We start from the raw sequence: 19,366 nt of genomic DNA on the forward strand, positions 1-19,366 counted from the left end.
ACGTTTGGCTGCTCTGTAGCTACAGGTGTTCATATTAAATTCCATTCAAAAAGTGACGAAACTTATTTCTCAATAAAAACTTGAATGTTATTTTCTTAATATACATGTGTAATCTATTGGTGTAGTTTCTCATAAAGATTTCACAAATTGCTTATAATTTAGATATAAATAGGTACCTGTATAGGTATGTATATACTTATCTATGACGTGATTACTTGATATCATTCTATAATAGTGATTGACAAATTAGCAAATTTACGTAGTTCAAAAGATGTCAGTATGTTAACTACTACGGTTGAGTCAACGCATTGTTTTCAAATTAAAAGAGTGTTAAACAATTTCACGGTTTAAAAAATCTATTTGGATTAAGTATGCCGTGACGAGAGTGTTTTGTTTTGATTCACAAAGAAATGAGTCACATGTGAGTGTGAGGTAGCAAGAGAATTTGACCCTACCGATGGAATCTGCACTTATAGTATGAGATTAGTCGATTTTACAAATCATTCTTATACATAAAGGTTAGATCCTTGACTTCCTTGGATGTGTCCGAAAGTATATCCACACTCCACACAGTCCACACATACATACCTACCCTATTTCTTGGTCGACAAAATCTGACAAACAACAACCAAGTAGCAATTATTATGCTGTAAAATTTACAAAATATAATAAAATATAAATCGATCAATACTATGCATAATATCGTTCGACATAATCGAGCAGAAAACCACGACACTGTATAAAACTTTTCTAATTACAACTTAAGGCGATGATTACACTCGCAGGAATAAGGCTGATATAAGCTGTAGGTACTAACAGGAGCGGCCAGGTTGGAAGTAACGACCTGAAAATACTATTAATTATTAGATGTAGGTCATTGTAGGTATTGATTGTTAGAACAAACTTCATTATGCACCTAAAATCATCGACCCATCACGTCCCCACAGCTGGGGCACGGATCTCCTTCCAATGAAGGAAGGGCTTTTAAGACTAGAATTCATAAACCATAGTGTACCTAAATTAAAAGAATTCAATAAATCGGGTCTTCGTCTGACACTTAAATAAAATTTATATGGTTATCGGTTGTCTATTTCTGATTTGGGGACAAATTTTATTAATAATTAATACAATAATTATCATATTTATGCAATCTAGGCCAATTGATTGATAAATTACTGATAAAGATGAAACCGCCGCTGGTACCTATATTATCTGTGAGATACGAAATAGGCCGGTTTCAGTAATATAGGCTAACGTAATCTTTGTTGGCGCATAGTTGGGTAACACATCAACAATACACCTAATGGCCGATGCTCGTTAAACTGGCAACATCGCCATAAACATTTATTTGATGCATGGCACTTATAGTTCCACTGATTTAAATTTATTTATTTTTATCATAGAATAACTAATTCGCGCGTGCTTAGCTTCGTCTAACTAAAGTTTTCCCGTTGGAATTTCGGAATTAAAAATACGTTATTCAGATTGTCAGCTTCCTACATAGCAACTTTCATGAAAATGGCCCCAGCCGTTTTCACACGATAGAGTAACAAATATCCATGTTTACGCTTTTAGTAGGATAGGATCAGAGCAAAATCTACGTACCTAGACGATCGATTGATGATCAAATAGCGTCGAGCAAATACATTATTTAATTTAGATTTTTTTCATGCTCCATCGACCCAATAAATACGCATCAGGTTTGCATGTTGTAACGAGTCCGCGAAGCAGCCAGCAAAGGGCTTTATTCAAAGGGCTTTAGTCTCGATGCCAGATGTAGGTCGCGATACACTCACGACTGCTCTTGCCAAACCGACTGGTGAAAGGCACGTTGCTATGTACGATAGTCGGTAACTACATTATGTATGGGTATTATACGGGACAATGTAACATGGGAGTGTGTTGGCGTCTTGTCACGTTAAGTTATAATAGGCAATATTAACATTTTCGTTGATGTACAGCTAAATGGTAAATAACAAACATTCAGGGTGACTTGCGCCAAACATATCGAAATCTATTGACCGCTTGCTTTGACAGCATAGAGCAAGAGAGCAGTAGATTTAAATACATTTAAATGTTGCAACTTTATTTTTAAAGACCTTTGTTAAGTCCATGTTTTGGTACAACTTCGATAAGGAATCGTGACTATCCTGAGTGCTTATGTTATTTTAAGTATCTTGCCCTGAAAAGTAGGTATTTCATCAGTACTTGAGCTCAAGTAGGTCAGCAACTTAACTTCCAGTTGTAACGTCCTGTAACATTTGTTTGTTTCAAACACACAATAGAATGTTTCATTGTTTCTTTTCGTTTAACAAACGGTTCGCTCAATTAACAGCTTGAAACTATTTTAGCTTTGAAAACTTTTATCCAGGCTATTATTAAGTTAGTTTAATTAACTATTTACCAATGTTTTAAAATTCATGATAAACAGTAAGTAAGAAGATTCTTTTTAAGTGTAACTTTGTAATACAAAAATCTTTAGCCCCGTTATTTGTTTAACCAATGCTCGTTCTGTGAACTTGGTTGGTAGTCCATAAAGACCGAGCATTGGATTGCGTTTTAGGAAAGCCCTTTTATGGATCGGCTATTTATATTATAAACAAAACATAAACTAAAACATTTACGTGAACTAATAATAACACCCTTCTGCGTTCTTGTTTTAGTGCTCTTTCCGCAAGATCTAATGATCTTGACATTCATCTTAAAATAGCAGAGAGATATTAGGTATCCTAGTAATAAAACGTTCCGAAATAATCTCGCTATCTACACCTGATACCTACCGGAAATCGGAATATTATTTTCCTTTAATGATCATATTCATAATCGTTTAACAACATTATAAATTCCAAACTGTTTTTATATATTTATACGCTAGATTGGAGACCTACATAATTAAGGTTTATTTTTTATAAGAGGTATTTGCGATTTGAGACTTATACGAACTTACATTTTAAAAAGCTTCTATAATAGGAATTGCAAATTAATTTTGTAGTATAGTCAGAGAAGAACAGAGTCATACAACTCACACACAGGATGCTAATGAGGGGGTACAGTAAGCGGGACAGTAAATATATGTCCATGTGCAATGAAACCGTTTCACTTACAAAGGGTCGAAACCAAATCACCCCAATTTTTTAAAACATAAAAAAAAACACGCTTTCACGCCTTGTACTAATGTACTCCCTTGCGGGGCAGGCAGAGGTGCATTGCTGCACCCACTTTTCGCCAGAGTGTTATGTTAGTCCCAATGTAATAGGGGGCGGGCCTATTGCCATTTTACGGGCACATCCAAGACCTAAGAACAAATACCTGTGTTTAAACAAATATCTGCCCCAGCTGGGAATCGAACCCGGGACCATCGGCTCAGTAGTCAGGGTCACTAACCACTACGCCATTCGGTCGTCTTTTTAAAACATTTCATTTAGAATTTGATCAAAATATTTTCTTTTTTAGTTGGTAGTATTCTGATGCGCTGTACTTGCAAATTGCAGAAAATTGCAGATATTGCAGAAAGCGTCATTACGGTAGTCTTTGCTGTTTAGGAGTAATTTAGCGCTATTGTCACTGGAACTTTTTCATTGCCTGTGAGTGTATATATAATTATATACTGGTATGTATACATAGGATAGGTATAAGCGGGTGTCGCCGGCAACTTGGCACCAATGCAACTCATTACTGCTCCGTGCTACAGACGCGAGCCAAACTGCATATATTCAGTCCACCTCATATGCCCACATTACTCGCTTAGGTATGTCCAAAAAGATAATTATACTTGGTAAACAAACATTTGATTCGGGGTTCGATCCCCGGCTGGTGCATATATTGAGTGTTAATATGTATATGTATCTATTTAATAATCAGCTGTCCAACACCCATCCATATTACAGTGGCCGTGTGTGAGATGTCCCTCAAAATAATTATTAAAAGGGAGTGAGCCAGCCAGTAGCTAGTGGCTAAGTTTTAGGTTTTGCTTTGGTCTGCAATGTGCTGCTAGACCGTGGGAATCAATGTTTTTAAAATAGTATTATGATTAAGGTGGAATAAAATAACATAGCACAGTACCTATGTTCTTTCTAGCAACTGCCTCTGTAGTGTGGTGTAAAACGCTCTACTTCAACACGCAATGGCTGAGAAGGAGGCTTCATTATTCATTATACTCATGTAGCTAGCCTAGATCTATTTTTCCACTAAAAAGCATATAAACTATTAGAACCGGAACAGAAACACTACATAAATTACAAAATTGAAAAACATACGTAATTTCGGTCATTTATCCAATTTACCTACCTGAAACAATACTACTTATATGTAAGTAGTTTGAATGACTCATGTTCAGAATTCAGAATGTACGACTGCCTACGTTCCTACATAAGTTCGCAAACAGAATAATTTGTAATTGTAGTCAGTCTGTGAATGGGACACTTCATGGACAGTCCACTACTAAGTAGATACGTACTTTAGACATGGTCATACAGCTGTTTTAGATGGCCAGTTCTCTTGTTTTCTTGCTAAGCGGATTGGTTATATTTTAATTTTACATATTATACACTTCCACTTTACCCATACTTACCTATTATTACCTAACAACATAATATTATAGACCAAAAGCGTTTTTGAACGGATTAACTTATTTTGATGGAACTTAGATACAGAAACAGTCAAGTTAGATCTGGCGTCTGTGCTGGCCACTGACCATATCGAACTTATAACAACTCTTCTGTACGGTCATCTCAACGGTACCAAAAAATACAGAAGACGGAATATTTATTGCAATGTTCTATCTACGGTTTATTTTAGTTTATTTTCAGTTTACTAGAAGGCTGTCAGTATGACATGTAGACATGAATGTAGACGTGTAGGTACAATGATAATGGAAATGCTGTAGACATGGATCCACACTCCACACTACAATATGTATTCTGTCGCAATGATTTCCCTCACAGTGTAATAAAAGATGATCACTTGATGAACAGTTAGCTGATGAAACACAAAGATGGTCGACTCTGCATGAGTTGCATGACACATCTTGACTAAACTATTAAAATGTCAACTTCCGGAATGAGTTACTCACCGCATTGCTTAATATACGTTATTATTGTGGTATCTATCTAATAGTACTATGTAAGTAAGTTCATATTTACACACTTTAGTTTTATTTGTCATACTTTATCAAGAACACTTGTACTTTCGGTTGATAGGTACTGCAAATTTAATTACCTACTGAATCACTATGTGACGTATGTAGAATAAGCATGTCGTATTGGCTCTCGTTAAAAATATTTGAGGTGTGACGGTAGCAGATGGAACTCACGTGAATTATTGTGTATTTGGCTTACATTGTATAGTATTTACTTTCCATAAAAATATGTATCAGAAGTGATTTGTGTGTTTTTCACGATTTTCGTGTCAACATTGCCAGGACGAACCTGTTTTTTTAAACTTAGTAAATATAAATATGTATACTTAAATGTTAACATGACCATCACTAACCTTATACTTGTAACAATTTATAATGTATAAAAGTTAAGTCCACTATATCTACAAACAATAAAATCATCGCTTGGTCTCGCCTTCATTCGCATGCATCGCACATTTAAAAAAAACCAACTACCCTTGCCATCATGCCATCATCCACTTCCACCAACTCACGGGATATGTAAAAGTTCCACCTATCATTGACGTTCCATTTTTTTTCACTAGAACTTTGTCATCACCCGTGAGTGTAGATGGTCGAAGTAGATGGAACTTTGTCATTGCTCGTGAGTGTACCAAACATGTCGCGTTACTCACCTCAGAGACATCAGAGTATATCTCCCCATGCTCATCCTCGTAGGTCACGTTGATGGCGGCGAACACGAAGGAGTCCCCGGGGAAGCGGTCCTCGGCGGGACCGTACCGGACCGACTCCAGCTCGCTCCCGGCCGAGTGGCAGCCAACCAGAGACAGCCATCCCAGCGCGCACACGCCGCACCACAGAACAGCGCGCATGATCAAAAACAAAACAACCACATTCGATATTCAAATTTCAAAAGCAACGGTAATGTTTCCACAACATTCACTTTTATCGGCGAACACTGGCGCGAAATGTTTACACTTTTTCTTTCGCAGCTCGATCGGTGACCGGCTGTCGCGACGGACACTCCGGTACTGGCGGCGCTACGGCACTCTGAGTATTGAGGCGGTCGCGATAAGCTACGGAGGCGCCGAGTGCCTTGACTAACTTTTTCCTTTTTCTCCTCGGCCAGTAGCTTCACAGTGAGGTTTTCGTCAAGAGATTCTGGACGCACCTCGCCACATCTTCTGGGCGTCAGCTCGTTACAACAGTTCTGAAGTCGACAGCCGCACCATAACCGTTCAGAAACTGCACTGTTTCGCCCAACTGCAACAAAGGAGGCAACTGTTAGTATTGTACATTTCGAAACTCGGTGCATGGAATGCTGTTGAAAATTGACTGCCATGTGAGAAGAAACTTGACGCTCGTGAGTCGTGTCATATAAATACAGATGTTAATGAGAAATTTCAACAATACCGCACGAGCTGTTCGGATCTGTTTCAGAACTTGAAAAACAAGATATGCAACGTCATTAGCAGACTTTTAAAAGTAAGTAGCACTGACCGATAAACGAAAATAAACGTTATAGTTCCATTATCGGACGAAATGTATGCAGACGAAACTTAATACTTATGTGTAATTGTGTAGTTAGCTTACATTGTATGTCGGTACTATGTACGCAATACGCATTTACCTAATACAATGATATGATATCATAGGTATGCTTCTAGCTATTTTACTTTCAACTGTATAAAGTTTATTACTATTTGCAGGTCAGTCGTGGTCGAAGACGAGGCGTTCCCCTTAATAAACACATCTTATTTATGTTTAAGAAAAAATATACATAAGTACTAACACCTACACGTATTTCATACCATGTGTGACGAACAAAGTGGCCTCCTATTGCTAGCTGATAACTTTAATCATCATTTACAGACAACAAACGATCGATTGACAATCGTTCGACACAAAACACACATGCTATCGACATTCACGGCAATAAACAAAAGGTATTTTAACATCATTTCTTCCATATGTTTTGCTCGTACGTTCAACGACCTGGGTGCACTTAAGACCTAGGTCGTCGATCTTAGCACTATTTCTATATCATGTTGTGACTAGCCAGTGTGGGAGATACAAACAGTATCATTGCGATCTTATCTTTTGATAAGTCTTGTCTCTGATCTTTTGATGGGTTCTGTAGGTTTTAAAAGTTCATGGATTCAGGAATATTATGAAGGAAATAATCATATACAGATATTTTGTAGTTATTCTATTTTTTACACTAAGTTATAAAACTTATAAAATTAAGTGATCTATACAATAATGCTTAAGTAGGTACTTGAAACTGTTAACCTACTTCGAACATAGCAATAATAACATGAAAACAGCACGTTAACTCAATTTGTTTAACGACTAATATTGAATGTCAACATTTTTACGTTATTTACGCTTAGCATACCGGTTCTGAGTTAACAGCTGTTTTTGACACAACACTATAAATTCTGTCAATGGCACAGTCAACTTAAAGGCAGAAATTAAAAGGGCAGCCTTCGATTAGGGATGTACCTACTGTGCATCGACATCGGTAATTCAATAGTGTTGAGAAACATGTTTCTTAGGAAAATTTGATGACATCAAAAATGAAATTGATGAAATGAAATGATGTGAATTGATAGGTGAACACCCTGGTCCTTTGCTCAGCAGTGGAACCCAATACACAATAGGTAAAAAAAAATACGAAAACCTACATAATTTCACAATGCTAATCCGAATTTAACCATAATCATCGTGACTTTCACATTTACGCTTGTTTATTCAATTGTACAAATACTGTTAATTCGTATGTAAGTACACTGTAAATAGGTAGTAAACAGTAGCCCCCGCAGTGCCCCGCACCACCAATCCTTTACCTTAAGTAGCTACACTCGCGAGCAATGAAAAACTTTCAGCGACATAGCAATAGCAGTCATCATCAAGTCCCCACTGCTGGGGCACAGGTCTCCTTCTAATGAAGGAAGGGTTTTAGGCCATAGCAGAAGCACCAACTTACTTCTAAACGGAAAAGGTTAGCTTATTGACGCTGTCTGTAATATTGAAGTTCATCTTTACACAACCGCGCATCATAATATTACAAACTAAAAACGTAAATATTGTATTCAAATTTCAATATAAATCTTTTAAAAAATTAGGCCATTTTTTGCTGTCGACATTTTGTAGGTGGGACAATTTCATTGCTCGCGAGTGTAGTACCTATTCACATCGATACAATCTCGCGTGTTCCCGTCATGTCCCCATCACTACAGGAAGGGGTTGATTCTCGAATCGCGTGTCGGGTGACTTGTAGCCAGCGGGTAAGGGGAAGGCCGCCCGCCCCGGACCAAGGTTCCTATGAACTTGCCTGCTTGGTGATACCGCGACATTGAATACAACCTTTGTATAGGCCCCGATATAGGTGGCGATAAGATTTTGAGATTTTTAATAGCAAGGATAAGATTTCGATCGGATTGAGTAAGATTCAAATCGGATTTTAAGTGTGAAACAGTTAATCTTGCCATATTTTTTAAAGTGCGTAATGCATATTCTACATATCTGATCTGAGAGACATCGACTGTATTGATGTTTATGTGGCGATAACTGAAAGACTTGATACCGCATTGAGTAAGTATATTTGCCCTTAAAATTTCCAATATCTCTACCTACGCAAAATGTCTGCTATTCAATTCAGTTTATCCACCTAACAAGTTTCTGAAACATTTCCCCGCCTACTCCAACTGCCTAGTTTCAGGTTTCAGGTTTCACACTCGGGGGTCGAGTCTGGTATCACACGTGACGTGCTAACAGTGACGCGTCCACAGGTCCAGCCACATTTGACCCGTTCCACTTTCGACCCAATTTCAATCAAGTCACTGGCTAATTTCGTTTGAAAGTTATTCATTAAAGTTGTTTACTTACAATTATGGACCAACTTTAAACTAATAATTAGTACCTACCAGAGTACCAAGTATTAACAAAGGTCAAAGTGAAAAGTATTCATTTGAAGGAATTGACATTCGAATCTACGAAGAAACACACAAACATAAATATATGCTCACGATTGTAATCCCCGAAGGGACAGTCTGGGGTGACTCGAAAGCGAGCCACTCAGCGTAAGTACTCAGGAATTTAGAGTCCAGTTTATATGTTATCCTCACAGAATCTTCGCCACGTCCGCCAGGTGGCGCTGTCCCTATCTGCCAAAGTTTATATTTTTTATGTGTATTTTGTCGTCTGGCAATTCTCTATCTCTCTACCTACCTACCGACGTGTGTGCATAATTGTTATCATGTAAAAATTTAATAAAAGTGCAATAATCTATTCAATCAGCGTTAATAATCAAGTATACAGTCCCGCTTTGCTACAGCTGGGTCGAATGTGGAACGGGTCGAATGTGGCCCGACCCGAGTCCACTACACTTAACTTCCGGAAAGGCCATTCCGGGTGTTTCCGCCCGCTGCGAAGGCTGCGGTCTGAACTTGATATCTAATGGTTACTGACATTGGGGTGTTCAGTGTTACTACGTAGGTATACATACAGCCTTGAAGGGATTGTTTTTACTGCAACGTAGATGCATGATTACGTGATTTTAAACTCCAAAGTTGATTTTTGCCGGATAAATTAAAAAAAAGTTAGGGCTCATTTTGGGTAATTATTGATAAAGTAAAAAAATATATCTCAATATTCTCAATAACTAACCTATCATCGATCATAAAATATAGTCAAATAATCATAAAATAACAACAAAAGGAAAGTGGGCCCTTTTCCACTGCAACATAAGTATATCTCGTATAAGTAGGCATTAGGCAGTCATAAAGTGAGTAGAAAACTGCTAGGTAGGGGTCGATTCTGACATGATGTGTTACGGGTAAACATCGCCATGGGAAATGCCATTTCTACCCAAGGGCAGCATGAACTTGGTCGCTAATGATGCCGATGACATTGACGGGAATGGGAAGGCTTTTTGTTAATCAATAGTCGGTGGCAACGGCGTTGTTGCGTTAGTTTTGGAATTCGGAAGTCGTAGAGGCTGTAGGTTTTAGGCTGTAGCTTAGATAGCAGCTATTAAGGTGAATTTTACGTGGCATTTCAGTTAAAAAAAAACCTTATGTCTGGTCAATCGACCTGCCATACAAAATTCTACTAATATGTAAAGTCAAAAATAAAATTATGTATAGGCGATCGAAAAAAATAAAAAAAATCAGTAGGTAGATAGGATAATCCCTCGATCTCATTCCCTTGCTCTTCAACATTAAAAAACATAATCTCATGTTCAAAATAAAAAGTAAAGGTGAAAGTTGTTTGAAATGCCATAGAAACATGCTTTCGTCAAACAAAAGCACTAGCACGCTATTTGTGCGGCCTTCCCTTGGATCGCGACGAAAGTCACGCAGTGGCAAGGTCAGAGCCGCTATCTCCAGAATAATAACTCAAATAAAACTAATCATTCGCCGGAAAAGAAATTGGGGTACTCGGGCAAACAAACAAATTTGATGGGTAAGTTGACATGCGGAAGACAGAGATGTGAAAGAATTTTATGACTGGATGGATAATAAAATGACGCGATGTTCTATAAAAAAAAAAGTATATTTATACAATGCTAACTTAGCAACGGGTAAAATATGTTGTTTTATAACATGTACGTCCGCAGGTACCCTTCAAAGGAAACAATAAGAAAAAGTCATAACACGTCCATGTCAGAAATTACTAAGAGTAAATTTTTGCCCTAATAAAATAAACCTTATTTTGGTGTTGTTCTTTCTTTTGCAAAGTTAGCGTTATTGTACTGTACGTTTCACATTATTTGCGATTGTTACGCAAATAACCAATATTGACTATTTAGGTACAGTGACAGTAATTTATTTACGTTCTTACTTAACCACAGTCCTAAGGGCTAAGTACTATCATTTTTAAATGGTATGATTAGGCTGTCCATAAAATTGATTGCAACCGAATATAAAGATGTACCTATCTTCCTAGTTCCTCTTCATTTTTTTTAACGAAACAATCACGAGACGAAATGGAGCGCAGAGTTGATTGAACAGTTTTTGTCATCGAGCCTCGTTCCGTATGAAAAACGGTTTCATACTTGACTGCTTTCATTGTGGCTATTGGTGGATGATCTTTGTTGCAACTGATACTTTAATCATCCAAAAAACGCTAATCAGCGAGATTGCGAGAACTTAAGGTGTTGTCAAGTAGTATACAAATAAATAGCTATAAGAGCTAAATTATCAATCATAATTATTTTGTTATCGTCCATACATGAGTAACTTCTGAATTATTAGGACAGCGCCACGGTATACATTTTTTTATTGTTGTTAAAGTATTTTTTTTTAACTGTGTATTAGGTACGAAGAGAGAAAAGTTTCTAAGTAACTAAACCACCCTATTGATACAGATTTACTACTAAATTATAGTGTAGAGAAAATACGAACATGTCCACAATGGACGATGAAAATGCTTCCTTATTTCAGCATCAACACCACAGCATACACTTGGGAATTTCGTAATAATGTTGTGAAACCCGCTCCCATCCTTCATTGTATTTGTAGATGTCACGTGAAGAAATATAAAACACATTATGTAGGAAACACGTGGACAAAGGAATTATTAATAAGTATCTACCGGCCTAGCACCGGTTTACCGGGATAGTCAGAGGAAATTTTTGTAATGTTGTTGTTGTTTCTTTGTTTGTCCTAACTATAGAACAGGGTATCTAGGGAGCAGGGATAGATTTAAATTGTACTTTTTAAATAATTTTATTTTTCATTTTCAATAAGCTGCCAGACACATTGCATAGTCGGAAGTAGCATTGCATAATATTGAAAATGTTACCGCGCAAAACGATCGAGTTTTTCATGTGAAATGCCAGTGGCAAGGAGCAGGAGGGTTACTCTATACTGACGAAAAACTATGAAACGAGAGCTGTCGTGCAATCGGCACGTATAAGGCCGTCTCCTATTTACGCCGTAGGTCGCGTCCAGCGTCACACCGTAGGCCGCGTCACGATGCTCACTATCACTACATCTACGCGCCAACGTCGGCGTGTGAGGGAGACCGCATCAGTACATTTCTATAGTGAGCATCGTGACGCGGCCTACGGCGTGACGCTGGACGCGACCTGCGGCGTAAATAGGAGACCCAGGCCTAATAGAAATACAATGAGATAGAGCCGTGGCTTGGGCAGTAGCGGTTGATACTTCGTTTTTCGTCATAATATAGAGTGACCCCAGTCGCGCTGGCGAGTGGGCTCGGCGTTATTAACTACACGCAACTGTATTATGCGGCCTACGTCATTGATTAATTTATTAGCTCCAACGTCACTAGGCTGGTTCTCGGACTAGCCGTATTGAGGATAATAGTATTTGTAGGTAATATATTAAAGTATAAATATGTTTTTTTTTTAATTTGAAGTGTGGTGTGTCAGATACAACTCAGCTTTTAGAAATTAGTAGAAAATATGACTGTGTAAGTACTACAAAGGTTCAGAAGCAAAATTAACCCCTCTTTGTTTACTACATTAAAACAACCTGTATACACAAATATAGTATTGGAAATTGCATTCATCGCGTATTCCATTATACATATATCCTCAAAAAGATCTCTCTGAAATAAATGTCAACGATGGTTTAATTTATCGACTTCAGTCGACGTCGTTAAAACTTTAAAACAATTACTTATTGTTATTATCAATTGTTTATATTGTTTTGCAATACGCGGAACATGCAATAACACAGCAAGCATATATTTTAATTGCCTTATTTAATGATTATCGCTTCATTTGTTCTTCCTATATCTTAGCAAACCAATGGGGTTACCACTACCGAACATTAGCAAGTAACAATCCATAAGCAGCGTCTCTCGCCTGCCAAATCTGACGTAACTTGCATGGATATGACAGATGTTTGATAGGCAAGCAACGGTGCTTATGGATGTTCATTGCTCAGCACATGGACAATGGTCAAATTTCTGTGTTAATTACACAAGACATAAAGCCTCAAATCTAACGGCAGTGTCAGGTGTTGGCGCTATTGTTCCTCTTGCAAAGTTTGCTTGGTCGGACCCTACTTTACTTACTTTTCTCTATTTAACCTATTCACAGTTTAAAGTTTAATATCATCAGCAGTCAGTTCAACATTATTGTTACTTTTATTAATCAATTAAATTAGGTACATATAAAATACAGCGGCTATCGTTGTTTACTACTTTGACTTCAGTATAATTGTATGCATAGCTAATAAATAATAATTATCCTGTAGGTCTGTATTGTTATTGTGCCTCAAGAATCGATTGTTGCAACAAGTATGATTTATTTAACTAAATTAGCTATTAACTAGCAGGTAGGTGCATGTGTAACTAGTAAGTACATAGCTATATGCCGTAATAGTAATTATAATGACATAACACAGCGTTATTATGGTAATTAGGAGTTGCTTGAAATGTAAATAATATTGGAACTGCGTATTTCTTTTGTTTTTTTCCTTGTCTTCTTCTCAACGAGTCGCTGACAAATACTTGCTGTAGTTGATTGTCATTGTGGCAAAAGGTCACCAGGTGCCACCACCGCACACCACCGACACATTAGAAACGTCGATCGCCTATCAAACATCTGTCAAATCCATACAAGTTACGTCAAATTTGACAGGCGAGGCTGATTTTGGATTGTTAATTGCTAATGTTCGTTGGTGGTAGCCCCACAGGTGACAGGTCATGTACGCAGCCTCCTTTCGTGCAAGGGGTCTCTGTTAATGTTGTCCTTATGTGCAAGATCTGTATTAAAGTAGACTATAGACAATATCCGGCCGAAGATAAAAGCGCGTCCTTCAAAACAAATAACAGCGCCTTTTTGATCACCGAGTGGATGCATAAAACATAAAACCTATGTCAAAGTTACCACAGTAAAATTGAGACTCCAATATCATCATCAATAATGAATAGGTGGGTTACGTTCTTATATACTTATAGGTATTATGTAGTTCCAAATCATAAACTATTAATATTTATAAAGAAAATGAAATTAATCTGTAAAAGTGGGTCGTCTATATTAATACTATTAATAGGTCCATGAATTGAAAACATAATATTATAATGTATATGTAGAAATGTTTTAAACAAAGCTTTCCTTACGCAGTAGACCGGTGCGTTATCAGTTCACTAACATTGTTTTGTCTACCACTGCTAATAGGTTAGGTATGTGCTACCGTTTTATCCAGCAGCCTGCTTTAAGATTCAGATGTAGGTAATTAACATATTTGTTTATTTAGTAAATGGGCTATAAATAATCTAAATGATATGTTTTATTGACACGATACAATAGGAGGCGTTGAAAAATTTTAACGAGTTATTAGATAGAAATTAAAACTGGCATGTTAACGCAAAAAGCTGTCACTATTTAGAGTCCAGCAAAGCTAACTTTGCAACGGGTAAAATACAGTTTTTTTTCACTTTTAACCCTAAAAATATATAGATAATATGGAGAATGTATCGTATCAGTGTCAGAAATTACAAAGAATAATACCTAAATATTGTTGTCCGTATCAATTTTTTTGTTTATTTTGCAACAGAAACAAGTAACATCGTCGGACTCTAGTAACTAGGATTTAGAGGATAATCGGATACTTTTGTTCGCACTCCGGAGACTAGCTTCTCTTTGTGCTGACTGTACCCCGCATGAAACCGACACGGCTTTCACCATTGTTATTGTTCTAAGTGAAAAGAAACACGATATTGAAGCTTATCAAAGAACTATAATTTTACAAAGAAAATGTTGGCACTGAAGCTATGTTTTATGTATGGGTTTTACGACTAGGTACTTATGTACTAATAGTATGTCGTACTTTATTTTTCTGTTCGCATTCGCATGGTACCTACACATAATAATGTAGGTACAATCATTTAGTTTAATTATAACATACGTCACATACGTGGTAACTAAATAACCCTCTAAAACCCACAGATGCTAAAGAAATACCCAAAATCTAATTTACTTTTTTCTTCGTAAATTAATTTAAAATTGAAACAATATATAAGAGATTTACTCGGCAAATCACCTCTCTTACTTATAATCCAAAACATAAAACTTATATCCCAAACTTTTTCAGTCAGACGTTAAAACATAAACAAAAAAAACAAACACTCACTCCTTGTAGCCTTGTACTAATGTACTCCCTTGCGGGGTAGGCAGAGGTGCATTGCTGCACCCACTTTTCGCCAGTGTTATGTTAGTCCCAATGTAATAGGGGGCGGGCCTATTGCCATTTTAGAAAGAAAGAAGAAGAAATAAAGAAAGATAAAACTTTATTTGACAATGACAGCAATCATACTTAGCAATCTTAGCATAGCTTACGGGCACATCCAAGACCCGAGAACAAATATCTGTGTTTAAACAAATATCTGCCCCAGCCGGGAAGGAATCGAACCCGGGACCTTCGGCTCAGTAGTCAGGGTCACTAACCACTATGCCATTCGGTCGTCATGTCATGTCGTAAAAACATATGTTCTCAAATGTGCGGATTAAAACACAATGTAAGTTTCGACGTACAAACACGTCTGCTGTCGATGGTGGCGAGGCGATTACCATACATTATCTCGCTCTTGCCCACTTCCTGGACGCTCAAGGTGTTTCCTTATAGGAGACATGCTTTTATAAACCTGTCTGTAGAGACACTGCCTTTTCTTCGAGTCTTGATTACATTTGCAAATGTATTTTACGTAGCCCGTCGATTGTATATGGGTGGGTGCTAAATTCTTTCAGACACACAGTTATGTAGAGACGGAGCCAGTTTCTCAGTAGAGTAAATCTGCCTAAGCACGAACTAAGTCGTACGCATCGAAAAAACAGGGAATCACTGCGATTTCGTACTCAAGTTCAGATTAACTTGAATTTTTCATTGTGTGAAATTAGCAGATAGCATCTGTTATAAAAACTTAAAAAAAATTAGATTAAAGGTTATGCAATGCCGCAATTGTATAAGAACACTTGAATGGTACCCCAAACGGTGATAAAACAAGTACCTACTAACTACCTACCTTCCTATTTGGCTCGGTATTTAAAACGGAAAACAATGAAGTTTAACTTTGCCCAGTGAATTATTAGCATTGATTAACATAGGTTTAAATGAAAACATGGTGAGTCATTCTGCACGATAGTCTAATTTATGCTTCAATCGTCTTGTTTTTACGCACTCTCGTGCTAAAAGGTAATTAACTACTTAATCTACTGATTGGGTGCGAAAGGAGCCTCCTCATGTGACGTTTCACCTGTGGGGTTACCACCATCGAACATTAGCAATTAACGATCCTTAAGCAGCGTTGTCGCCCGCTTGTCAAATCTGACGTAAGTTGTATGGATCTGACAGATGTTTGACAGGAGAACGACGGATTATTAATTGCTAATGTGTCGTGACAACATACCTGATTCGGCGTTGTTCTATGGTGACAAACGAAGTATCGGAGATCTACAGAGCTAACCACGATTACATCTCGTTACCTTGTTGCATAAAGCGCATTTCGCCAGCTAGCGAGTTATGCGGGTGACCATCGTTCCAAATTAGTCGGTAGGTTGCATGGTGTACACAAATTTCTAGAATCTAATACCTTAACTTCCAACGTAATCCGTTTTTTGTGTGCGCGCAAAATTCAAGAGTCCTTACGACGTGCTCTAAACTTTAAACACTCAGTGGTTATGTCACAGTCATTTCCTCGTCAATTATGTAATCAATTCAACAATAGATAGATAATATTTGAACTTCACTAGCGGCCTCAGCTGTGACCTTGGTGTGATCGATTCTTTTATGTGTTGAACTTCATTGAGGCCGACATCGACAGTGGCTGTAGGAAGTGAATCGATGTAGGTTATAGCCTGAACTCGACAAAGAGGTTGAAGCACGAAGTCAGACTGGAATGGGACCTCTTTAGTGAAAGGTACCTTTTTTGTCACGTTATTTTTTCTAGTTACGATTATTGTGTTGTCTTCTGCAAACGGGACTTATTGTTAACCTCAAACTAAACTACTAATTAAACTTTTGTTATGAAACTGTATGTTTGTCTGAGTACCTAAGCACAGTATACTTTAATTATTAAGTACTTTTATGGTTACGTATGGAATAATTTGATATCCTAAGCAAGTTTCTTTGTTACGTACACGGTACTGGACACGTAGCCCACTGAATTAGGTTGGGAATCGCATAAAGCGCATTTCGCCAGCTAGCGAGTTATGCGGGTGACCATCGTTCCAAATTAGTCGGTAGGTTGCATGGTGTACACAAATTTCTAGAATCTAATACCTTAACTTCCAACGTAATCCGTTTTTTGTGTGCGCGCAAAATTCAAGAGTCCTTACGACGTGCTCTAAACTTTAAACACTCAGTGGTTATGTCACAGTCATTTCCTCGTCAATTATGTAATCAATTCAACAATAGATAGATAATATTTGAACTTCACTAGCGGCCTCAGCTGTGACCTTGGTGTGATCGATTCTTTTATGTGTTGAACTTCATTGAGGCCGACATCGACAGTGGCTGTAGGAAGTGAATCGATGTAGGTTATAGCCTGAACTCGACAAAGAGGTTGAAGCACGAAGTCAGACTGGAATGGGACCTCTTTAGTGAAAGGTACCTTTTTTGTCACGTTATTTTTTCTAGTTACGATTATTGTGTTGTCTTCTGCAAACGGGACTTATTGTTAACCTCAAACTAAACTACTAATTAAACTTTTGTTATGAAACTGTATGTTTGTCTGAGTACCTAAGCACAGTATACTTTAATTATTAAGTACTTTTATGGTTACGTATGGAATAATTTGATATCCTAAGCAAGTTTCTTTGTTACGTACACGGTACTGGACACGTAGCCCACTGAATTAGGTTGGGAATCGTGACTTGCATCATCAACAGCATCACACAACGATCATCGTGCGTCTTTGCTTTTTAATATACTTTAAAAAAGGAGATTCTTTTTTGACCTGTATGAATGCATGTTGGTCATCTCTGGCTAGGCTGGAGCGATTTTGATATAGTTTTCAGGAAATTGTTTAGATTATTTACTTATTTAGACTTCCAATGTGCCTACCCTAAATTATATTTGCACAAGCACACTGTCTTCATCATATTATTATGAGCTAAAGTTACACAGAAGTTTTACCAATACGAGTACATACAAGGTTTCCTTTTCATATGTTAATTTGTTTTAAAGGCATTAAAAATAATATTGCTCTTCGTAAGTATTCAATCTTGTGTCTGACCACATGTCCTCTAAGACTCAATATCGTGTTTTATCGTAAAGGGCACAGCAATGGAAAATTTAGCTAAATTCTGGCCCGATATTTTCTCACCATTAATTTTAGAATTCTCGTTCTCGCTAGAATTCGATGTCAGATTCAGATTCTAGATCTTGTAGATAAGAACGGATAAGTAATTTCCGGCATCATAATAATTGACTAAATTAAAACTCTGCTAGGCCAAGTCTGTGTAAATAAGAATGATAAGAAGCAACTAGTATTAAAATAGGTAGGGTATTTATTTCACAGATAGATAAATTGCTTCATAGAATGTTCTCAAAGTGAATGTGCAACAGCCAAGTCAATACTAATGTACGTTTCTATATCTCAAATTAGTGTTGGAACGACTCTGCTGGGGGTTTAGCATGGCTTCTTATATCTGTTGGCGGAGGGCCTGACTAGCCACCGCGAAATAAACTTCTATGGGACATTTATACGGGTCGAATTTAGCCGTGCGGATAATCAAACGACAACAGATTATTCACTAGCGGCCTAGTCAAAATTGCCATTAAGACAGTCTAATCGTACGGCTTCTGTTACTATACCAATCGTGTGCGCCATGCTAACCCCCCTGGCACTCTACCACACCGGCGCGTCAGTGTTGACGCCATTTAATTGCTTTTCTAAATTAAACGTAAACGAGCGCGGTTTTGTCATTAGATCAATCTGTCTGTCGCGTTATTTAAATGGAAAAAATTATGGATAGCTACGAGTTAGTTAGATGATACCCCACTTTTAACTGTTTCTGTGTCAGTTTAGCATCTTTAACACGTTACTTACCTATATCTAAAAAACAAAATACATATATTACATTGTCTAGCAAGAGCGGCAAATCAAAACACAACAATCTTTACAGCTTTAATTTCTTTTATTTCAAATAACCAATAATTATTTTAATCTACATGCATAGGTAGGTAGCTATGGCAGGAGATAAAAGAATAATTGAAAGCAATCAACTAACGCCGACCAATCGTACACTTTAACAACTGGAGTTAGTAA

The 19,366-nt window shown here is 37.4% G+C and overlaps 1 protein-coding gene across 2 annotated transcripts in view; it reads right to left on the minus strand.

Moving 5' to 3' along the window:
* LOC105380077 (protein goliath) overlaps window positions 1-19,366 on the minus strand; it is a 45,386-nt gene that overhangs the window by 14,346 nt on the left and 11,674 nt on the right. For both annotated transcript variants that reach the window (XM_038120229.2, XM_048625290.1), the window contains exon 2: window positions 5,791-6,379. In XM_038120229.2, the coding sequence (XP_037976157.2) occupies window positions 5,791-5,988 (198 nt within the window). In that variant the 5' untranslated portion in view covers window positions 5,989-6,379. The remainder of the gene's footprint in view (window positions 1-5,790; window positions 6,380-19,366) is intronic.

This window comes from Plutella xylostella, chromosome 14 (genome assembly GCF_932276165.1).
Source record: "Plutella xylostella chromosome 14, ilPluXylo3.1, whole genome shotgun sequence".
Taxonomy (NCBI): domain Eukaryota; kingdom Metazoa; phylum Arthropoda; class Insecta; order Lepidoptera; family Plutellidae; genus Plutella; species Plutella xylostella.